General features: G+C 37.2%; 1 protein-coding gene across 2 annotated transcripts; it reads right to left on the bottom strand.

Annotated features, from left to right (window-relative positions):
- Positions 1-10252: 10252 nt before the first annotated feature.
- Positions 10253-13508, bottom strand: LOC141516409 (lipocalin-1-like). Of its 2 annotated transcripts, XM_074227498.1 has the most exons (5): positions 13353-13508; positions 12947-13054; positions 12017-12118; positions 11089-11115; positions 10253-10423 (listed from the first exon to the last, which is right to left on the bottom strand). In XM_074227498.1, the coding sequence occupies exons 1-4, from the start codon at positions 13489-13491 to the stop codon at positions 11090-11092; spliced, it is 375 nt and encodes a 124-aa protein (XP_074083599.1). In that variant the 5' UTR covers positions 13492-13508; the 3' UTR covers positions 10253-10423; position 11089. The 2 variants fall into 2 exon arrangements, with proteins under 2 accessions (XP_074083599.1, XP_074083604.1); XM_074227503.1 differs by lacking the exon at positions 13353-13508 and having other exon boundaries at positions 12947-13276.
- Positions 13509-24732: the final 11224 nt, after the last annotated feature.

Raw genomic sequence — 24732 nt, 5'->3', positions numbered from 1 at the left:
TAATCAGAGCACAAAAGATGAAAAGTCATAGTTAGAAATCATTTGGAATAAGGCCAAGATTGTGGGTTCATTATGTATAAAGTAGTACTGAGAAAAACTCTCCCTTGGCTCCAGAAAATCAACTTAAATGTGATCAGTCAATTTAAAAATGTTGTTGATACTGAATACAGGTAAAAGAATGTGAATAACCCCAGTATCCATTCCCACAGCAGGAGAATTAAGTGAATGTCTTATCCATAGTGGGTTGAAAGCTTCATCTCAGTAAATTCAGAACAACTGTGCATTTTTAAAAGTTATTCATGTGGTATGTGATTTCTCATTGTTGACTATTTAATATAACTCATGAACATCTACACATTAGTTATTTGACCTTAAACTTCTTGGAGAAGTTACCTGACTTCTCTGGAGCTCTCTGGACTGCTAGTGCTTCATATCTTACATGTGAACTATAACCCTTCTCTTAATCTCTCAGAATATCACTGATAATAAGTGGAATCATAGATCATTTCTAGAGTCTCCAAAAACTTTCTTCTGAGGAGTTTTCATTCTAGCATTCATTATAATGACCAATCCTTGACTTTTCTCCCTGCTTCCTTCCTACTTTAAAGTTAGATCCAGCTCATGACTAAGAATTATAAAGTAGTGCATTTATTCCCTCAGACTTAACCTGTGGACTTCTTCTAGGTAAGTTATATTTTCTGTATCATTGAAAATCATAAAACCTGTGTTCTAGCAGCTGCCTATTTCTTGGAATTTCAAGTTTCCTGGGTAGGGATAGAGTAAAAATTGGGTTTAATTTAGCACTTTATCCACTGCAGAAAAAGGTCAGAAATCTAAGCATAATGCAAGAAAGGATCAGTTCAGGATTCCTTTCATATCTTAAAATTAAGTAACCAAATTTTAAAAGTAAATATGATGAAATCAAGTATTATAATGTCAATGGGTACTTATGAAAACACCGATAACATCATTAAGACATGTACTTTCTCTGCAACAAGCAGCCTTTAGGTGGCAGTGATGTATCTTACTACTGAGTGTTATAATATTAAAAAGTATAGAATGTGAAGCTACAAGACTCAGCTTCACTCTCTTCGATAAATTGGAAGTTAGTATGGAAGAAATTTGTATCAGACCAACACCTCACCCCTATACTAAGATAAGATCAAAATGGATACAGGATCTAGACATAAAAAGCAATATTATGAACAAACTAGGAGAACAAGGAATAGTTTACCTGTCAGAGCTATGGAAAGGGAAGCAATTTATGAACAAAGAAAAGATGGAGAACTTCATTAAAAATAAACTAGATAATTTTGATTACATTAAATTACAAAGCTTTTGCACAGACAAAACCACTGTAACCAAGATCAAAAGAAATGTAGTAAATTGGGAAACAATTTTTACAGCTAGTGCTTCTGATAAAGAACTCATCCCTAAAATATACAGAGAACTGAGTCAATTTTTTATTAATTTTTATTATATTATTTGAGTTTTACAATTTTTCTCCAATCTTACTTCCCTCCCCCACCCCACCCCCATGGAAAGCAATCTGTCAGTCTTTACTTTGTTTCCATGTTGTACCTTGATCCAAATTGGGTGTGATGAGAGAGAAATCATATCCTTAGAGAAAAGACAAGAATTCTAAGAGGTAACAAGATCATACAATAAGATCTCTGTTTCTTTTCTAAATAAAAGGGAATAGTCCTTGAACTTTGTTCAAACTCCACAGCTCCTTAACTGGATACAGATGGCACTCTCCTTCGCAAACAGCCCAAAATTGCTCCCGATCGTTGCACTGATGGAATGAGCAAGTCCTTCAAGGTTGATCATCACTCCCATGTTGCTGTTAGGATATACAGCGTTTTTCTGGTTCTGCTCATCTCACTCAGCATCAGTTCATGCAAATCCCCCCAAGGATTCCCTGAAATCTCATCCCTCCTGGTTTCTAATAGAACAATAGTATTCCATGACATACAGATACCACAGTTTGCTAAGCCATTCCCCAATTGAAGGACATTTACTTTATTTCCAATTCTTTGCCACTACAAACAGGACTGCTATAAATATTTTTGTACAAGTAATGTTTTTACCCTTTTTCTTCATCTCTTCAGGATATAGACCCAGTAGTGCTATTTCTGGGTCAAAGGGTATGCACATTTTTGTTGCACTTTGGGCATAGTTCCAAAAGGGTTGGATGAGTTCACAGCTCCACCAACAGTGTAATAGTGTCCCAGATTTCCCACAACCCTTCCAACAATGATCATTATCCTTTCTGGTCATATTGGCCAATCTGAGAGTTGTGTGGTGGTACCTCAGAGAAGCTTTAATTTGCATTTCTCTAATAATTAATGATTTAGAGCATTTTTTCATATGGCTATGAATTGCTTTGATCTCCTCATCTGTAAATTGCCTTTGCATGTATTTCGACCATTTGTCAATTGGGGAATGGCTTTTTGTTTTAAAAATATGACTCGGTTCTCTGTATATTTTAGAAATGAGTCCTTTGTCAGAATCATTACTTGTAAAGATTGTTTCCCAATTTACTACATTTCTTTTGATCTTGGTTACAGTGGTTTTATCTGTGCAAAAGCTTTTTAATTTAATGTAATTGAAATCATTTAATTGGTTTTTGGTGATGTTCTCCAACTCATCCTTAGTCATAAACTGCTCCCCTTTCCATAGATCTGACAGGTAAACTAGTCCTTGATCTTCTAATTTCCTTATAGTATTGTTTTATTTTTATGTCTAAGTCCTGTAACCATTTGGATCTTATCTTGGTAAAGGGTATTAGGTGTTGGTCTAATCTAAGTTTCTTCCATACTAACTTCCAATTATCCCAACAGTTTTTATCAAAGAGGGGATTTTTATCCCAAAGGCTGGACTCTTTGGGTTTATTGAACAGCAGATTACTAAAATCCTCTCCTGCTTTTGCACCTAGTCTATTCCACTGGTCCACCACTCTATTTCTTAGCCAATACCAGTTTTGATGACTGATGCTTTATAATGTGATTTTAGATCAGGTAGGGCTAAGTCACCTTCTTTTGCACTTTTTTTCATGAAGCTCCTGGCAATTCTTGACTTTTTATTTCTCCATGTGAATTTACTTACAATTTTTTCTAACTCATTAAAGTAATTTTTTGGAATTTTGATTGGTAGGGCAATAAACAGTTTAGTTTTGGTAGAATTGCTATTTGTATTATATTAACTCTACCTATACATGAGAAGTTGATACTTGCCCAGTTATTTAAATCTGATTTAATTTGTGTGAGAAGTGTTTTATAATTGTTTTCAAAAAGATTTTGAGTCTGTCTTGGCAAATAGACTCCCAAGTATTTTATATTGTCTAAGGTTACTTTGAATGGGATTTCTCTTTCTACCTCTTCCTGCTGTATCTTGCTAGACATATATAGAAAAGTTGAGGATTTATGAGGGTTTATTTTATAACCTGCAACTTTGCTAAAATCGCTAATTGTTTCCAATAGTTTTTTGGATGATTTCTTGGGATTCTCTAGGTAGACCATCATGTCATCTGCAAAGAGTGAGAGTCCCAAGTCTCTTCCTTCCCAATTCTAATTCCTTCAATTTCTCTTTCTTCTCTAATTGCTGACGCTAACATTTCTAATACAATATTGAATAGTAGTGGTGATAATGGGCACCCTTGTTTCACCCCTGATTTTATTGGGCATGGCTCTAGCCTCTCCCCATTGAATATAATGTTTGCTGATGGTTTCAAATAGATACTGCTAATTATTTTAAGGAACAGTCGATTTATTCCTCTCTAGTGTTTTTAATAGGAATGAATGCTGTATTTTGTCAAAAGCTTTTTCAGCATCTATTGAAATGATCATATGATTCCTGATAGATTTGTTGTTCATATAATTGAGTATACTAACAGTTTTCCTAATATTGAACCAACCCTACATTCCTGGAATAAATCCTACTTGATCATAATGTATTATCCTGGTGATAACTTGTTGTAGTCATTTTGCTAAGATTTTATTTAAGATTTTTGCCTCTATATTCATCAGGGAAATAGGTCTATAATTTTCTTTCTCTGTTTTAACTCTTCCTGGTTTAGGTAACAGCACCATATTGGTTTCATAGAAAGAGTTAGGCAGAGTTCCATCTTTCCCTATTTTTCCAAAGAGTTTATAGAGAATGAGAACCAATTGTTCCTTAAATGTTTGGTAGAATTCGCTTGTGAATCCATCAGGCCCTGGAGATTTTTTCTTAGGGAGTTCAATGATGGCTTGTTGAATTACTTTTTCTGAGATAGGGATGTTTAGGTATTTAATCTCTTCTTCATTTAACCTGCGCAACTTATATTTTTTAAATATTCATCCATTTCACTTAGATTATCAAATTTATTGGCATAGAGTTGGGCAAAATAATTTCAAATTATTACTTTAATTTCCTCCTCAGTGGTGGTGAGTTCAGCTTTTTCATTTATGATACTAGCAATCTGGTTTTCTTCTTTCTTTTTTTAAGCAAACTGACCAGAGCTTTATCAATTTTATTGGTTTTTTCATAATACCAACTTTTGGTTTTATTTATTAATTCAAATTTTTTTGCTTTCAATTTTATTAATTTCTCCTTTAATTTTTAGAATTTCTAATTTGGTATTTAATTGGGTATTTTTGATTTGTTCTTTCTCTAATTTTTTTAGTTGCATGTTTAGTTCATTGATTTCCTCTTTCTCCAATTTATTCTGGTAAGCATTTAGAACTATAATATATCCCCTGAGAGTTGCTTTGAATGAATCCCATAAGTTTTGGTATGTTGTTTCATTATTATCATTATCTAAGATAAAATGGTTAATTCTTTCTATAATTTGTTTTTTGGTCCACTCATTTTTTAAAATGAGGTCATTCAGTTTCCAATTTGTTCTGGGTCTATATCTCCTTGGCCCAGTATTGCATATGATTTTTATTGCATTATGATCTGAGAAAGATGTATTCACTATTTCTGCCTTTCTGCAGTTGATCATTAGGTTTTTATGTCCTAGTACATGGTCAATTTTTGTATAAGTTCCATGTACTGCAGAGAAAAAGGTATATTCCTTTCTATCCCCATTCAGTTTCCTCCATAAATCTACCATATCTAATTTTCCTAACAATCTATTTACCTCCTTAACTTCTCTCTTGTTTATTTTATGATTTGATTTATCTAGATCTGAGAATAGGAGGTAGAGGTTTCCCACTAGTAGAGTTTTGCTGTCTATGTCTTCCTGTAGTTCTTTCAGCTTCTCCTCTAAGAATTTGGGTGCTGTCCCACTGGGTGCATATATATTCAGTATTGAAATGACTTTATTGTCTATGGTACCTTTTTAGGAGGATGAAGTTTCCTTCCTTATCTCTTTTAACACTATTTATTTTTGCTGCTGCTTTGTCTGAGATAAGGATTGCTACCCCTGCTTTTTTTACTTCAGCTGAAGCAAAATATATTTTGCTCCAACCTTTTCCCTTTACTCTATATGGATCTCTCTGCTTCAAATGAGTTTCTTATAAGCAGCATATTGTAGGATTCTGGGGTTTTAGTCCACTCTGCTATTTGCTTACCTTTTAAGGGAGAGTTCATCCCATTCACATTCAAGGATATGATTACTAATTCTTTATTTCCCTCCGTGCTATCTTGCCTCTGTTTGTATTTTTCCCTTCCCCCCCCTTATCCATATTCCCCAGTATTTTGTTTCTGAATACCACCCCTTCAGTTTGTTTGCCCTCCTATATCACCCCCTCCCTTTTCTTTCCCCTTTCCCTTTTTCCCTTTTCCCTTCCCTTCCTTTTGTTATTTCCCCTTTTTCCCCCCACTCCCCTTCCCTTTCTCTGTCCCCCCCTCCCCTTTTCCCCTTTTAATTTGAAAGGTTAGATGTTTTATAACTTAACTGAGTATGTGTAGGTTGACTTTAAGCCAAGTGTGATGGGAAGAAGATTCAGGTTTTTCTCATCTGCTCCCTTCTTCCCCTCTATTACCATAGGTTTTTTTTGTACCTCTTAGTATAATGAGATTTACAACATTCAATCCCTTCCCTCCTCCCATCTCCTTCCTGTCCCCCCTTTTGAAGGAGGTGGTGTTTTTCAGATCATTCTATCTAAGTCATAGAAAATTCTGAGTGTCTGTCCCTTCTAGTTCAGTATATTCTATCGAATACAGTCAAAATTCCTGAGAGTTATTAGAGTCTTTCTCCCAAGTGGGGTTAAAGTCAGTTACATCTCTTTAGATAGAAGTCTCATGGATATAGGTCATGAATGTCCATCATTTCTGGCTAGGTATATTCACTCTGTTAGAGTTACAATTCTCAAGATTTATGAGAATCTTTTACCCCCATTCTGGGATATAGCCAGTTTCAACTTACTGGATAGCATTTTTTTTGCTTTTACAGCCCCCCCCTTTTAATTTTACCTTTTCATGTGTCTCTTGAACCTCCTGTTTAATGTCCAAATTTTCTGTTTAGCTCTGGTCTTTTCATCAGAAATTTTTGGAATTCTTCCATTTTGTTGAATGTCTATCTTTTTCCCTGGAAGAGAAGGCTCAGCTTTGCAGGAAAGTAGATTCTTGGCTGCATTCCAAGCTCCCTTGTTCTTCAAAATGTCTCATTCCAGGCCCTTTGATCCCTTAAGGTTGATGCAGCTAGGTCCTGCATGATACTTACTGTGGCTCCTTGATATTTAAATTGTTTCTTTCTGGCTGCTTGCAGGATTTTCTCTTTTATCTGATAGTTCTGGAGTTTGGCCACAACATTCCTTGGTGTTTTCATTTTAGGATCTTTTTCTGGTTGGGATCAATGTACTCTTTCAATAACTACTTTGCCCTCTGATTCCAAGATATCAGGGCAGTTTTCCATCACTACATCCTGTAATATTAATTCCAGGCTTTTTTTCTCTTCAATGTTTTCAGGAAGTCCTATAATTTTCAGGTTGTCCCTCCTCAATCTATTCTCGAGGTCAGTGGTTTTGTTGATGAGGTATTTTACATTTTCTTCTATTTTTTTCTATTTTTTGATTTTGTTTAACTGACTCTTGCTGTCTCATGGAGTCATTAGTTTCTGTAGACTCCATTCTTTTTTGGGGGGAGGAGTTTTCTTCATTAACCTTTTGCAACTCCTTCTCCAATTGGTCAATTCTACTTTTGAAAGAGCTTTCCATTTGACCAATTGAGGTTTTGAGAGAATTATTTTCTTTTTGCATTTGCCTATTTGAGGATCTGAGAGAATTATTCTCATTTTGTATTTGTCCAGTTGATGATCTGAGAGATTTATTCTCCTTTTGTATTTGTCCAATTGTACTTTCTAAGGTTTTGTTTTCTTGTTGCAAGCTATTAATTGTCTCTCCCAAATTTTTAAGCTTCTTCCTTATTTCTTCAAGGAAGTCTTTCTGTGCTGAAGACTAGATCATATTCTCCTCAGAGGTTCTAGGTCTTTCTGAGTTAGGGTCTTTCCCTTCCAAGAATTTTTCTATGAATCCACCTTTCTGCTGACCCTTCTTCATTTTGCTAAGACCTTGAGTTGGGGAGGGGCTGGTTCACAGGGGCTTGGGATCGCTAAAGGCTTTACTCACTGAGTGCAGTTTCTCTGGCTGGGCAGTAGGAGGTGTTGGTTGGTTTCTCTGGAGTTTCTGTGACCTTGATTGAGGCCTTCTCCCTTTGCTTGAAGGGAGGAGTTGGAGCTATTGAATTCTTTTGCCTTCAATCAATGGTGGGCTTTACCCTGGCCTGAGGTCATTCCTCAGTGGACTGGTTCTTCTGCTCACACACCTGGGCCTGAGGCGAAGTAGTTTGCATTTGTTTGTTCAGGAAGAGGTCTGAACTGTAATGGGACTCAGAGTTCCTCAGACCTGAGGAGCCCAGGGATGGTGTCCACAGCTCTCCTGCACCAAAACTCTCCCCCAGCCCTGTCTTCAAGCTCCTGGGGGGCAGCACCAACACCAGTGCCTCTACTCCCTAGTTGACTCAAGCCCCTGTCATCTAGCCCCACTGCTGATCCAGCAGGTCCAGCTCTCAGGCCCTCAGACTCCCGGCTCCAATTCAGCTGTTAATCTGGTTGATCAGGGGCTGATCCTCCCTCTGAGCCCAGACTTACCCACCCGAATTTGGCCAATGCTGCTGCTGGAGACAAATCCTGAGGTAGATATTCTTTCTCCTGGCTTTTCTTTCTGGGTTTTGCAGGTCGGATTTCTTTTAAGAGGTTTGTTTCATGTGATAGATGGGGAAGAGATCAGGAGACTTTAGAACTGTGCCTGTCTTCTCTCTGCCATCTTGGCCGGAAGTCTGAGTCAATTTTCTTTTTAAAAAGACAAGCCATTCCCCAATTGACAAATGGGTCAAAGGATGTGCAAAGATAATTTACAAATGAGGAAATCAAAGCAATCCATAGTCTATTGAAAAATTGCTCTAAATCACTAATTATTAGAGAAATGCAAATTAAAACATCTCTGAGGTACCACCTCACACCTCTCAGACTGACCAATGTGACCAGAAAGGACAATGATCAATGTTGGAAGAGATGTGGGAAATCTGGGACACTGAAACATTGTTGGTGGAGCTGTGAACTCATCCAACCTTTCTGGAGAGCAATTTGGAATTACACCCAAAGGGCAACAAAAATGTGCATACCAGTAATACCACTATGGCATCTATACCCTGAAGATATTTTGAAAAAGGGTTTTAAAAAAAAAACAAGACTCCACCTCAAATCTCAGTTTTATCACTAAAGAAGAGATATGACTTCAGTCAAGTGATTAAACCTCTCTGAGCTGTGTCCCAGTCACTTTTATCTTTCCAGTGAATGGGATGATGTTTAGAGTACCTTTTGACTTTAAATATATGTGCCTAAGGTCAATAATATCAACTCAAATGTAATCAGGACTTTAAACTATACATAAGGATCTTTTCCATCTATATCTTCACTTAGAAAACCACATATTAATGTTATCTATTTTTTGATTTTTATTTTATTAAATATTTCCAATTACATTTTAATTTAGTTCAAATGATTCTCAGGCATATTATGGTTTGCATGATCTGCCTACTGGTCTCAAGTTTAACTCCTCTGCCCTAAAACAAGAGAGATGCAACCTTCAACATCCTACAGGGATCATTGTCTCTCAAATTTTGAAAGTCTAAATTTCTATGAATCCCATGAAAGTGTACCTGAGAAAGCATGTGAAAAGTAATAGAGCTAAAGCTGAAAAACTCAGAAGGAGGAATTAAGATTATTCTTTGTTAATTTCTTTTGTTTTCTTTCATTCAAATGTATGGTGTATTGTAGAAAAGATTTATGCATAATTTTATTTTTTATTTGCACATTTATTTGATCCTCTGTTTTGTTGGAGTTTGAATTTTTTTAATCAGATTCATAATTACATCAGTGAGAAGGATGTTTTTTCATTTTTCAAAGAAGATCATAACATCAGAGAAGTGGTGCCCTAACAAGCACATGAATTGGTTTGGGGGGGTAGGGAGGGGCAAGAGGTACTATGCTAAGTCACTTTCTCCTCTAGGGTCATCTAGGTCCAGTGGCCAGATATGAATCAGGACAACTGAGATGGCCCTGGATGTGAGGCAATGAGAATCAAAAGACTTGCCCAAGGTCAACAGCTAGTAAAAATCAAGTGTGTGAGGCTGAATTCAAACTCCCATCCTCTTGATTCCAAATCAGTGCTCTATCCACTGTGCCACCTAGCTCCCCCTATCTATCAGTGTAGAGAACAGGAGTCAAAATCTTCCCTGTAATTTATGTATAGTCTCAGAGAGTTGAATTGAAAAATGAGAGGTCTGGACAATAACTTGTCTAAGGCCAACAGCAATTGGTCAGAGGCAAGACTTAAGCCCTCCTAAGCTCTGGATTCCCAGAGAAGCTCTCTGCATACTGCACTATGCTGTCTATAAAGTAAGGGGACAGTAGCAAGTTAACCTAATATAAAATTTGAATTTGTATTGAATTTGAATTGTATTTTTGCCACTGACAATCTGTGAAACTTTAGACAAGTCCTGGCCCCAAGTTCCTCAACTATCCAGGGGATTAGGCTACATCATTGCTAAGACCCTTCCAGTTCCATACCTATTGTCTTTTGATCTCTATCCTAAAGGGGAAAATGGGGAAGAGCAGGGACACAAGGGATCATGGATGATAAACATATATTAAAATAATAATTGAAATGAACAAAAAGAATGTCTCTGAACTAGTTGTTCCAGCTTCTTCGCTCACCAAAAGAGATTTCAACAAAAAGACTTGAGGCAAGTTTGCTTGCTGCATAGTTTATATAGAATCTGAAGAAAATGTTAGGAAGGGAGTGGGAAGATGGCAGGAAGGGAAAAACATATTCAGAGTCCAGGCAAAAGGAATTACTTTTCAGTGGGAGAGAGGGCCTAGAGTTTCATTCATAGGGTTGAGTCTGAGGCTGATGTCAAGTGAAGGAATCAGCTTCTAAAATAATAAACATAACAGTGCAAGGTTATTGGGATTATACAAAAGAACAGTATGGGGAACTTTCTCAGAGACATTCCAAGATATTAGAGGTTTACACCTTTTAGAGGAGACTTTTAGGAAGAAATCAATGATCAACCTTTACTGAACACTTAATTATATACTGCCTACAAGATACAAACCACAGGCTATAGCCCCTGTGAGGTCAGTTAGGCATCCATACACAAAATATAGAGGCTAGAAATTTGAGAGAGCAGTAAGATGTCAAGTAACAAGATCTTCTATTAGACATTGTTTCATGCAACCTGAGGAGAGGAGTTAAGACCAGATGAATTCTTAAAGTTTTTCCAATTTCTAAAATTCTATGATAATTTATATTTCTCCAGCTCTTTAAGATTTACCAGGTGCTCTTCTCACAAGACCCCAATGATCTAATTAGTATAAGTGTTATTAATCCCATTTTTTTGTTTATAAGTTGTCTCATAAAGGTTAAAAAGGGGGGAGGGAACCATTGCTAGAAGTTACACTGGTGCTGAGTTCCTAAGCCAGGGTTCATAGACAAATCTTTTAATTTCAAGTCTTATACCCTATCCACTGGGCCATGCCAACATTCCATTTTGGCCTTTCTTTAAAAGATTCACTTGAAATCCTCAAACGTCACTTACCCTATAATCGTCCCGGAACACAGTCTTCTGCAAAAACAAAAAAGCATTTTGAGTGTAAGACTAATAACAGCCTAAATTTTTCTAGTGACTTGTGTTTACAGAGCACTTTAAAAACTATCCCATTGAGGCAGCTATGTGGCTCAGTGAATAGAGCACCCGTACTGGAGTCAGGAGGACCTGGGTTCACATCTGAGCTCAAACACTCAATAATTTCCTAGTTGTGTGACCTTGGACAGGTCATTTAATCCCATTAAAAATAAACTCATCAATTTTGCATGGTGGTTAGTATCACTATCACACACATATATATATATATAATATTGTATATATTATTTATATACACATATATAATATCCACATATGTATATACACATATATATATACTATATATAATCATTATATATGTGAGGAAATTGACTGAAAAAGATCCAGAAAGGTCATAGAGCTTAGGGATCATCAAGTCCAATCTCTCCATTTTAAAATTGAAGAAGCTGAGTTCCAGATTTCACAGATAAAGAAATTAATATTCAGATACTAAATGACATCATCATCATTATTATTTAGCTAATATATTTACTGTGGTATGTGTCTTACAAATATCTCATTTCCTCTTCATAAGAAACTTGGGAGGCAGGTGTTATTTTCCTCATTTTAAAACTGAGGCAAATACAGGTTAAATGAGGCAAATACAGATTAAATTGCCCAAGTTTACACACAGCTAATATATATTTGAGATTTGAATTCAGATCTTCCTGACTTCAGAACCAAAACTCTATCCACTCTATTCTCTATTCATATCCAAGGAAGCAGAATAGGTATATTCTGTTACCCAATAAACTATGTATCACACTAAACTACCACAAATAAGAAAAGAAAGGCTGAGATTGGGCATAAACTCAAGAGAAATCAGAAAAGCCATCTTTGTTACCATCTGTTTCAGGGATTATAATATCTTCCACATCATGATTTTTGCTTTGGACAAATTTTCTAAAGGTCTTCAGAGCTTCAGGCTCAACAGTTGGAGTTTTACCTGTAATTCCAAGTCAGAATGAATTAATGCAATACTACTATTTCTTAACTAGAAAGAAAGAGAGGAATCTATCATTTAGATAATCTCTTAAAGAAGCCTAATGGGAATATCCAAGAATTTTAAAAATTCACAATCTCTCCTTCTTCCTACTCCCACTATTCCCAATAAAGAGGTGAAATAGTTATTGCTATGGAGATATTTTTTAACCATTTCAAGTCAGAAGGGTGCTTTGCAATGCCCCACACTGAAGATCACCAACATCATAAATAATAGTGTCTGCAGGGATCTCAAAAAGTAATCCTATCTAACAGTTCTCAACTCTCAGCAATATATTATCTTTATTTTATAGGTGAGGCAATCCAGATTTAAATTCACCTAGAGCAAATCCTATTTTCATGAAAGATACATTCTCAGAAAGATGTCTCTGTATCTCCAAATATAAATGAGGGAAAAAATACTCTTATGATATGATTATGATGAATTCTTTGTAATTAATATTCCCAAACAGACAAGTCTTTCCCTAGTCCTATGCCCTAAAAAGATTTATTACAAGCAGAAGAGGAAAAGAAGATCCCTAGGGTTCCCAAGTCATAGGAAGGGACTGTGACATACTCTTGTGCCAAAACCATCATCAAGGCTTTGGAGAGTCAGAAGAGTCAAACATGTAATCAAGAAATAGTTGAAGGCCTACAATTATTCTAAGTGCCTCCAAAGAGTTTACACAGAATAGGCTCTTCAAAACTGTGAACTGAATTTAACTGAATTCCAACAGTCATCTCCATGAACTCTGTCCTTTCAATAAAATTCTCAGGCTGTCGTGATACATACCTAGGAGTTTCATCATTATGATGTTTTTCCCATTCATCTTGCTTTCTATAAATGCTATGCAGTGAGTTTCTGAATTTATATCCAATACTCTTATAACCTGCCTTCCCCCTGTGAAGGAAAATAAAGCATTCATTTTACATCTATACATCATGTAGGCGCATGTGCACAGTTCCTTGCATTTAGTAGGTGTCTGGCAAATATTTAAAGATGTATCTCATTTGTGACAATCTCTGGTTTTGTTGAAAAAGTGATTTGGACAAGTCAAGTTGTCAATTGGACAGGATACACTGAATTTTTCATCAAGAAAATGAGAACCAGGCAGGTAGGTGGAACAGTAGATAAGAGCATCAGCCCTTAAGTCAGGAGGACCTGAGTTCAAATCCAGCCTCAGACATTTAATAATTACCTAGCTGTGTGACCTTGATGAGCAAATCACTTAACCCATTGCCTTGTGAAAAAAAAATGAGAACTTGAGGAACTGAAAGACCCGAACTGAAAAAGGAAATAGACTGAGTCAAGCAAATTGCAACTAGGGTAAAAGGCATTTCAGGTGCTTTCAGAATATGTTGTTCCAAAAGGCAAGAAAGAGTATGGGGAAACAGAGAGCATCACACAAAATAGACTAGAAATAGCCATGGGAATAGTATGTTTCTCCCTCTAGTTCTGACTCCTAAAAAGCTGATGTTAAAGGGAGACATAGGATCAAAGTCAAAGAGTCAGGGGAATTCTAATTGCATTTAAATAAATATATATATATATATATATATATGCATATATATATACATATATATGCATATATATATATATATACTGTTCTTATTTCAACTTGGAGAAGAAACATGGATTATGTTTAGTATTTAGAAATTTTCTCTTAAAAACTTTTATCTGTTTCTATGATCTATTATTTTTGGAAAATGTTTATTTGCCACTCTCTGGTTTGTTCTAGAGGCAGTTTGGAGTCACAGTCAGACAACCAGCCTCAGAGTCATGAAGACCTGGTTTTAAGTCCAGGCTTAAGGCCTTGACAAGTTTTTTTCAGTTCTTTACACTATTGTCTGACTATAGTTTGAAGAGACAGGAGTTTCATCTATAAACAAAACCACAGTTACAGTCTCTATCCTTTTAAAGGATGCATAAAAGTATGCCTACAATGATCAGGTTCTTCTGGTATATTTAAAAGTATAATCTTTTTATTAAAATATAATTTTAAACAATTTTTGGAATGTGCCACTGATGTTATTTCACCTCTATTTGAAGAGTTAATGCCTTGCAGAGATAGAAATGAATTATAATGCCTTTGAAAAATTCAGATTTGGGTGACTTGCCCCTAGATTAGGCGACTGGAGAAAGGACTTCAGGACTTAAGGTCCCTTGAAGAAAGAGAATCCAGGACATTATTCCACAGAGAGTATAAAGATGGTTTGACCAACTCCATTGGGTGGAAACTTGAAGAAAATATATCCTCAGGAGGCTTTAGCAGGGAAGGATCAGAGAGGCACTAAGGAGTGAAAACTCAGCTGGTGGTATGTGAAAAACAAAGAATCCCATGTTTACTAGGGAGCAAACTGGGATCTTCAGAGAATATGAGGAAGTTCTGGATGGCGTGGGGCTAGAGTGGGGCTGTAGGACCTGGGGATCAGATCACTATGGTATCACTTTGTAGCAAAGCCCCAATATCCCAATCTACTTACAGTTCCTCAGTTCTAGAGGACTAGACATCAGTTAGACATCTTAAGCTTGACTTTCAAGGGATAATTCCTTCCCTCTTAAAGATCTGGGGAGGTCACTAAATATAGGGACAGAGATCTTGTTCCTCAAATTGTATAAAGTGAGGGCCTACCTATCTAACCAGTGCTCCCCTTGTTCCCTCTACTCAATGATTTTTGTCAGTCCTATCTCACAAATACAACTGAAAGATATCACAACTTAATTTCTTCACAACAAATGTTCTTTCTGGAAACAGAATTCCCATAAATCATTTCTTTTTCTAGTACCAGTTTCTGCTTCTATGAATAGTAATAGAACTATATCTCAAAAGGATGTATGTATTATACTTTACAAAACTCTTTCTTCAAACAGCACTGGGAAGTACTACAGCAAATATCCCTGCCTCCCATTTCTCAGAAGCCAGACCCAGCAGACAATTCAGGACATTCCGTGGAAAATGTTAGCTAAGCAATGGCTCTTTACTCTGAATCACATTTGAATCACACTTCTTTCTTAACACTGTCAGATTCCATATGTGTGAACCTGACCCTTCCCTTTTAATCTAGCACATTTGAGCTACTTACAGGTGGACAATTTCCCAGGTTCCTTTGTTCTCTCTAGAGTTAACTTAATTTCTTCACATCGGCGATTCTTTCTAGAAAACAAAATACTTATTAATGATATTTCTAGATAAAATGTACTTCTTTAGTGGAGAATAATTATAATAACCACAGCTTAAAATGATACTGTACTTAATGCTAGTGACTTCCCTCTATTGATTATTTCCAAGTTATCCTTATACATCTTTTTTTGTACATAGTTGTTTATATTTTGTCTCCCCTATTAGATTGTGAACACCTTAAGAGCAAAGACTGTCTTTTACCTGTTTTAAAGCCCTCAGCATTAGCACACTGATTGGCACATAGTCAATGGGTAATAAATACTTATTGTTGGCTTTATAATTTACTTAGTCTTTTCTTCACAATAAGACCAATAAGTATCATCACCTATTTTTCAGAAGTGGATACTACAGTTTTGTTTTCTGCACCTACAGCTTTAATCTAAGCAGAGGTGCAGTAACTGATGTTGATGTGATGAGTATCAGAGATCACTCACTCATGGCCATTTCATTAGAAAGAGGCAGGACCAGGACTTAAACCCAGATCTACTGATTCTACTTCCAGTGATATTGTGATAGTGTCAAACCAAAGCGTTTGGACACTTTAGTTCAATTAATATATACATATGTGTATATTAATTCAATTAATAAATATTTATATATGTATATGTATATATATATATATAGAGAGAGAGAGAGAGAGAGAGAGAGAGAAATAACTTGACACATGCCTAAAGCAAAATACCCTAGTCTCTAGAAAACTCCAAGGCATGGGAATTGTCACCAAAATAGTAAAAGGTGGTTTCCTTTCATTGTTCCTCACTTGCCTCTCATGGCAACCACGCAAGTCTTCACTTCTTTATCTATAATACTCATATATAACAAAAATGCCCTTTTCAAAATAATGACCAGAGCTAGAATTTGAACTCAGGTCTTCTTAACTCCATAGCCAGCACTCTTTCCCTTCCATGAGTTATTGATGTTGTTACTGTTTTTGTTGCTTAAGATATCTAGCTGTTCTTGTACAAGAAGACACCAAAATTTTTTTCACTTGGTTTCTCATAAGACATATCAATGAAATAGTCATTTGGACTGACCTTAGAGTTAGGAAGACCTGAGTTCAAATCAGTCCCAATCACTTAGTATCTGTATGACCTTGAGCAAGTCATTTAATCTCTGCTTGCCTCAGTTTCCTTATCAAATGGGGTTAAGAATATCACCCATCTCCAGGGTTGCTATGAGGATCAAATAAGCTAATATTTGTAAAGTATTTTGCACAGTGTCTGAAATGTAATAAGTATTATATAAGTATTGATCATTATGATCATATAATTCTCTGGTCCTTAAAAAGATTGAACTTATGACTTTGACTACATTACCATTGACACCTAACCAAATGAGTGTTTTAATATAGGTTATACCGTCCCTATTTCTCCCTATCTTTTTAGGAATAATCAGAGTATCACATCCATAAATTCCATGCCCTTGCATTACTTTCATTTTTATGTGGCAGGTCACAAAGTCTTCCTCATTTTCTGGCATCAATAGAGTTTATTCTAATCAAACCTGATCCATTATTTATCCTTTTAAATTTATTTTTTATTCTCATTTTGTACAAATGTTTTCTTTACATTAATAAAATATTCTTGTTTACAAGTAAACAAAATACCCCTTCTCCCCCATGAATATAGATAGACTTGTTTGGGCAAAAAAAGTAAAAGGGAGAGAAAAAAATTAAAATAAAAAATAATAATAGTAATAATTGTAGGTATGGCCAGGTGGCACAATGGATGAAGCACCAGCCCTGGAGCCACGAGCACCTGAGTCCATATCCAGCTTCATAAACCCAACAATCACCCAGCCATGTGACATGCAAGCCACCCGATCCCCACTGCCCTGCAAAAACCAAAAAAAAAGAAAGAGAAAAAAGACCCAAAATAAAATAAAATAGTAATAATAGTAGGGGTGGCTGGGTGGCAGACAGAGCATTGGCCCTTGAGCCAGGAGCACCTGGGTCCAAATCCGGCCCCAGACACCCAAAGATCACCCAGCTATGTGGCCCCAGGCAGGCCATCCAGCCCCACTTGCCCTGCACCCTCCCCCAAATAATAATAACAAAAAATGTGCTTCAGTCTTTGTTCCAACACCAACAACTCTGTCATGGGTGGATCTCATTCTTTATGATAAGTCCATCACAAAAGTTATTTCCATATTTTTCCACCATTGCCATTGCTGATCGCAACTCCCTCCTTTCTTATTTCTCCACTACCATGTACTCTATTTTCTCTCTCCTTTCACTCTGACTCTGCTGTAGGGTCACTGAGTGGCACAGCAGACAGATCCCTGGTCCTGGGGCCAAGAAGCCCTGAGCCCCCATACCACCCCTTAGGCCCAGAATCCACCTGGCCCTGTGGTCCTGGGCAGGCCTTCCATTCCCAGCTCCTTGCAAGAAGTAAGAAAGAAAATGTGTTATATCTGGCCACTCTCCCCCCATGGTCCATCCTCTCCTCCTTTATTCACATCCCCACCCCTTCCCCCCCTGCTCCCCCCTCCTTCTTACTCCAGATGTCTATACCCCATTGAGTATATTTGCTGTTTCCTCTCCTAGCCATCTCTGATGAGAGCAAAGTTTCCCTCATTCCCCCTTGCCTCCCCGCTTCCATATCATTGCAATAGCTCATTGTAATAAAAAAAAATCTTATGTGAAATATCTTGGACTATTCCCCCTCTCCTTTTTCTTTCTCCCATTCCATTTCCCTTTTTTCTATTGACTTCATTTTAATACCATATTTTATCTTCAAATTCAGCTTTCTCCTGTGCTTCAACTATAAAAGCTCTCTCTACCTGCTCTATTAACTGAGAAGGTTCATATGAGTATTATCAGTGTCATTTTTCTATGCAGGAATACATGCAGTTCATCCTCATTAAGTCCCTCATATTTCCCCCCTTTCCTCCAATCTCCATGCTTCACCTGAGTCCTGTATCTGAAGATCAAACCTTCTGTTCAGCTCTGGCCATTCCAAAAGGAACATTTGAAATTCCCCTGGTTCATTGAAAGTCCATCTTTTTTCCCTGGAAGAGGACATTCAGCCTTGCTGGGTAGTTCATTCTTGGCTGCATTCTAAGCTCTCTTGCCTTCCAGTATATTGTATTCCAAGCCCTACGAGCTTCCAATGTAGCTGCTGCTAAGTCCTGTGTGATCCTGACTGCAGCTCCACGATATTTGAACTGTGTCCTTCTGGCTGCTTGTAATATTTTCTCTTTGACTTGGGAGTTCTGGAACTTGGCGCTAATATTCCTAGGGGTTGGTTTTTTGGGATCTCTTTCTCTGGGGGATCGGTGGATTCTCTCCATTTCTATTTTGCCCTCTGCTTCTAGAATATCAGGGCAATTTTCCTGTAGTAATTCTTTGAAAATGATGTCAAGGCTCTTTTCCTGATCATGACCTTCAGGTATTCCAATAATTTTTAAATTATCTTTTCTAAGTCTGTTTTCCATATTAGTTGTTTTTTCAATGAGATATTTCACATTTTCTTCTAATTTTTCATTTTTTTCATTTTGAAGTATTGATTCCTGATTTCTGTTAAATTCATCAATCTCCCTGAATTCTGTTCTTTGTCTGAAGGATTTGTTCTCCTCAGAGAGTTTTCTTATTTCTTATTTCTTATTTCTCTTTTTCCATCTGGCCAATTTTGCTTTTTAAAGCTTTCTTCTCCTCAATAACTTTTTGAACTGTTTTATCCATTTGACCTAAGCTGGTTTTTAGCATGCTATTTTCTTCAGCATTTTTTTGGATTTCCTTGACTAAGCTGATGATTTCATTTTCATGTTTTTCCTGCGTCTCTCTCCTTTCTTTTCCCAGTTTTTCTTCCAACTCCCTCATTTGATTTTCAAAGTCTTTTTTGAGCTCTGTCATAGCCTGAGCCCAATTTCTGTTTTTCTTGGAGTCTTTAGATGCAGGAGCTTGTGCTTCCTCATCTTCAGACTGAGTATTTTGGTCCTTCTTGGGCTCATTTGCAAAATATTTCTCAATAGTCTTCTTTTTGTTTCTCTGCTTGCTCATTTTCCCAGCCTGGGCCTGGTTTGGGGTGTTTCTTGAGCTTTTGGGACACTCCCACAAGGGTCTCAGTGTGTGAGGTTCTGTCCTCCCTCCTGGTCTGTGAATGACCATAAGCACCTCCCTCTGCCACGGGGCTGAGGTGGGGGGCCCCTGCTGTTCTATGGGGGGGCCTAGACTGCTATCAGGATCTGAATGTGTTCAGAGCCCCAGAGTCCTGTTCCAGAGGCAGAGGACAGAGTTCTTCAGTCTCTCTTCACTCCCCTCCCTTAGCTCTATGAGCTCATGCCCTGGGGGCTCCTGCTTACCAGCTCCACCTGCTTCTGTTTCCTGGATCAGGGCTGGGGAAAGACCATGCTGCTCGCTGTGTGCCCTGAGGGCTGGGCTCCAGTGCTCCCTCTGGAAGAGGTCCCCCCTGCTCCCCCACTTTGTGCCTGATGCTCCTCGGGGTGCAGCTCAGGAGACTCCCCCGCTGCTGTGAGCTGAGACTCCCAGTGCCCTGGGGCTGCCTCCGGGAGGCTGAGGTTCTTTGGCTCTGGTGGGCCACCCCTCTGGAAGACCACCTCTCCAATCCCAGGGAGCAGAGCCTTTCTGCTCTTTTCCAGGTTACCTTGAGTGGCAGAACTGCCTCACTGGGACCCTTTGTGGATTCTGTCTCTCTAAAGTTTAGTTAGAGTCCTTAGCTGATGAATTTTATCAGAGAGCTCCTAAGACTGGATCCCTTCTTGTCACCATCTTGGCCCCGCCCCCTGATCCATTATTTAAATTAAATTTTATTTTATTTTCAGATCCACCTTGTCTCCATTCTACATCCACCTCCTCAATTAAGCCTATTTATTTGGAATAGACAGGAGGAAAGCCAGTCTGAACTAATGGAATGCCTGAGTTACAGGTTATCTTTTTAAAGAGTTGTGAATATAGTTCACTTTTGAATTTAAAAAAAATCATCATGTATTGATTTCATTGGACCTCCTTTAGTGAATATATTAACATGATCTTTAATTATTTTAGTATATTTATCATATGTTAAGGAAAATATTGCTATTTATTATCTCTCAAGGTGTTTGTTCTCATACTTAGTCTAATCTTTATTCCTTCTCCTTTAATTCAATACTACAGTAAAACCTCTATGATCCTGCATCATTGTGAGTATACAGTTTTTTGAAAAAGTAATCCCTTTGACTTACTCTGTTTTAAAATTTTAAGTGCCGAAATTATTTTGTTTGAGTTGCTTCAGGTGGGAATACTTTCTATGTAGGGCCACACACTTTACTGCCCTCTTGAACATTATCTGCCCCTTCCTTCATAATTTAGTGACAGCATTATAAACAAGTGTTACAAAACTGTGCTTTAGATCTGTCTATAGCTTTGGAAGTAAACACAATACACAAATAGAAATTATAATTAACTGATAAGATCTGATTCTAGAAGCTGCCCTAGATAACTTGAAAATATAACTAAGGTTGAAAGAGTGGATAGAGTTCTGGTCCTGAAGACAGAAGGTCTGAGTTCAACCCCAGACACTAACTGCATCTGCCTGTGACTCTCAGAAAGTCACTTAAACTCTTTTTTGCCTTAGTTTCCATATCTGTAAACAAAATAATAATAACACCTACCCCTTAGGGTTACTGTGAGGATACAATGAAATAATATTTGCAAAATATTTAACAAACCTAATTGTTTTTATGATTTTGTCTCTTTCTCGTATGGGGAGAATAAAGAATACAAAATGATCTAAGCTCCTTCAATAGGAATTTTCAGTTAGATCTTTCCATTTTGTGATCTAATTTGAATTTTCAGTTGTAAAAATTTCATTCTTGAATCAAAGTTCAAAAGAAGTCTCTCTAAAATGGTTTCCACTAAAAATAGGTATATGAATACACTTTAGTTAGAACTGTGAATTGATCCAGCCATTTAAAAAAGCAATTTGAAATTATGTGTGTACCCTTTCACCTATCAATAGTACTACTAGACACATAGTCCAACAAAAGCAGAGGAAGAGATTTGATCTTTCAAGAAATGTGCTCCCTCATCCCCAAATTGCTGGGGTGTCATACAACTGATGGACTTTTATGAGACATTATGATATCCTTTATGACTACTGGGTTGCAGAAACTTATTACTAGTAGTTTTCCTTCAGTATAGAAGAGGATCACACCAACCAACCAACTTATTGGAGGTGTGACTTGCACAATCATGTTTATTATGAGGGATATACCGTGCAAGGCACCTTTTTCACTTGCTTTTACCAGAATTATGTTACCCCATGACCTGATGGATAGGAAACAGTACTATTGATGATGATCTGGTTACTGCCAGAGTCTCCTTGAATTGGTTTCCTCTTCCTCTCATCAGAGAAACATCACAGCACACCAATAGTACCAGGCAAGCACCAGTATGTGACATCTGATGATAGAATTTGACTCACACCACAAGCCTGCCTTCCCTTTGATTTCCTGGTACTTGTCAGAGTCATTATCACTCACTGCTCCCATAATCACAATGTATATGAGTTGCCATATAGAGCATTTTTATAGTCATCAGAACACTTTACATATCTGATCCCATTTGATCCTTGTGACAAACCCTAATATGGATTATGCATTTTACAGATCAGGAAGCTGAGACTTAAAGAAATCTCATGCTCCCACAGCTAATAGAGGCACAATTCATGCCCATGGCTCTCTTTACTCTAAATCTAGTGCTTTTTCTTTGCAAAATACATCAAGAACTTCTTACTACTAATTTCTACCATTGCTTAAACTATATTCTATATCTGATGTTTGCCACTCCCTTCCCTCCATTTTTGTTTTTCCTCTTTTTCTTCTCAAGCTCTGTTACCTTGTCCATGATTTTCACCTTTGCCATTAAGCATAATGGCTGTCATAGCCATTGCTACAGGTGAGTGTATACTGCACCTACTTAGTCAAGTATTTGGAATTCTCCTTAAGGTCTTGGTTCATCCGAAAAACAATGCCAGGATAGTTAAAAGTTAGTTAGCCTTAGTTAGAAGGCGATTTTTGAAGTTGTTTTACCAATGAGAAAACCAAGATCTAGAAAGGGTGACTGACTTGCCCAGGATCATTCACAGCTAATAAATATCTGATTTGAATTCAGGTCTTTCTGATACCAAGTTCATCACTCTATCCATCATGTCATGTGGCTTCTCAAGTACTTTTCCTATTGTCTGGTGCTCAAAAGAGATTTCATTACTGCTTGGAATACTTTGGTTGCCTTTTCTGCGGTTGGTGGTCTAGATATACAATTTGGTCGGAAACTTCCCTTCTAGATAATAGAAGTATTACTCTATTATTTGTTCGACAAAATTTTTTAAGGCTAATGAAGTGGTAGACTTTAGTGAAAATTATCATGCCTTTTGAATTACTAAATCCAGTTGTAAGTTTGACTGCCATTCCCCAAAACAATTGTACTAGTTTCAGGCAAAAAAAATGGAAAAACATGAGATGGATGATGGGTTATTCCCACACAACATTCACTTACTTTAGATTTAATATGGCCTCAAATTTGCCATTAGAAAGACACTTTATTCTGAAGGGAGGTATTGCCTGATGTCTCTTATCTTCAGGAATGTCCACAGTTCCCATCCAAGCATGTATATACCACGTTCCACAAATCTAGAGAAAGATGTAGATAAAGAAGACCCAAGCTATGAGAATCCTGGATATGCAGACATTGGGGATCCTGGGATAAAGGAGAGGGAAAAAAAGATAAAATGGCAAGGAAATGGAGAAAGGAATCTATGTTCACAGAACCAGGAAAAGACTAGAGGAGTTAGAGCCAGACTTATGCTCAAGCAGAGTGGACATCAGACCTCTGGGCTATTGCTAAAAGATGCCTATGAAAACAGGGGCATCTGTTTCTTATCTCACACAGGTTCCAAATCCAAGACTCTACAGGGGAAGGGAAATTGTAGTCTTTTCTGATAGAGATAATTGAAGGTATTAAAAAAAGTCAATGTACTCTTTGATTAAGTTGGTAGGATCTCAGTTTCTTCTTCTATACAAAAGAATGAACAAAACCTATCTTCAAGAGCTTTGAACAATACACTACAAGTTTCATGAACTGGTCAGGGATCCTCTTCAGAGGAATTCCATAGCAGAAATTCCAAAGGCCTGTGGTATTGCCAGAAGGAAAAAAAATGTTCTAAGAACATGTGAATATTATTCAGGCTTCTGCCCCTAAAATGATTTCTGTAGGACAGACCAGGAGATGTCCAGAGAATGTTCTACTACCATCCAGTGTCTATTTCTAAGGATTCTAGTCAAAGAAAGAAACTATCTCCATTACTGAGAAATCCTATCAGAAATATGATTAAGGAGACCATACATTTATGACCGAGTTGAACAAGTTAACCTGGTTGCCTCTGATTAAAAAATGTTCATGTTAAAGTAATGCATCTCTCTCAGATTTATCTGTTGTGTTACTATCTGGAAAGGATTTTTCTGCTGGGTTCTCTGACAAAAACCTATTACAATGTCCCAAACCAGACTGAACCTTTCTCCTAATTTCTTGGGTGTCACTTCATTTATCACTTCTCATTCAAATACCTAATCCAAACTTTCTGAAGACTGCCCATATCTATATCTCACCTTACTCATAATACCTGCAAGATGTTGCCATAGTCATTGTGTCAATATACCCAAACTACAGGTTTCTAAGAGTAAGTAGGTTCTGATGAATTAATGGTTCCAATGCATACACCTATAAAATAAAAGTAAATATGACATCATGCAAATGTAATTGAGGTTCTAAAGGTCCCTGAGCCAACTAACTAGTTCCCTGAAAATAACAGCTTGTGACCCATATGAGACTTGCTCCATTTAGGAGAAATAATTTCTGGGCTCAATCTGTTCACAGTAGACATGGAATCAAATGGGAAATTCTCACTTTGGCACCTATCTGACCTCTTCTATCAGAAGAATTCTACTCCAAAGTGTTCTACTGTAGCCTTATAGTTTCTATCTCCTGACTGAGTTGTAGTGTAAAAGGGTTTTAGAGTTGTAGAATAGCCTAGAAGCAGAATGATTGGATCCCCTGGATTGGATTTGGAACCTGTGTGAGATAAGAAACAGATGCCCCTGTTTTCATAGGTATCTTTTAGCAATGGCCCAGAGGTCTGATGTCCACTCTGTACATCTCTCACCCATTCTTTCTCCAAAAAAATTAACCTTACCTTTGAAAAGTTCTTATCAAAATCAACAGGTTTCCAGGCATGGATGACTGAGATCAAGAACATCAAGAATAGTATCTTCATCTTTAGGGAGGAATACACTAACTTCTCAGCAGAGATCTTTGTCAATACAAATTGGAAAGACTATACCCTTCCTCACATTGAGCCTCCCTCTTTTTATAGCATCCTACATTCAAAGGCACTGAAAATTG

This window comes from Macrotis lagotis, chromosome 1 (assembly GCF_037893015.1).
Source record: "Macrotis lagotis isolate mMagLag1 chromosome 1, bilby.v1.9.chrom.fasta, whole genome shotgun sequence".
Classification (NCBI taxonomy): domain Eukaryota; kingdom Metazoa; phylum Chordata; class Mammalia; order Peramelemorphia; family Peramelidae; genus Macrotis; species Macrotis lagotis.
Note: the sequence above shows the minus strand (reverse complement) of the source record. Positions and strands in the feature narration are given on the sequence as shown.

Coding starts and splice junctions, on each gene's coding strand:
- LOC141516409 (XM_074227498.1), bottom strand. CDS start 13,491: ATGCCTTTTACCCTAGTTGCAATTTGCTTGACTCAGTCTATTTCCTTT. Junction 12,119..12,946: donor CATAATGATGAAACTCCTAG/GTATGTATCACG, acceptor TTGGAATTACAG/GTAAAACTCCAACTGTTGAG. Junction 11,116..12,016: donor TATAATCCCTGAAACAGATG/GTAACAAAGATG, acceptor TTGTTTTTGCAG/AAGACTGTGTTCCGGGACGA.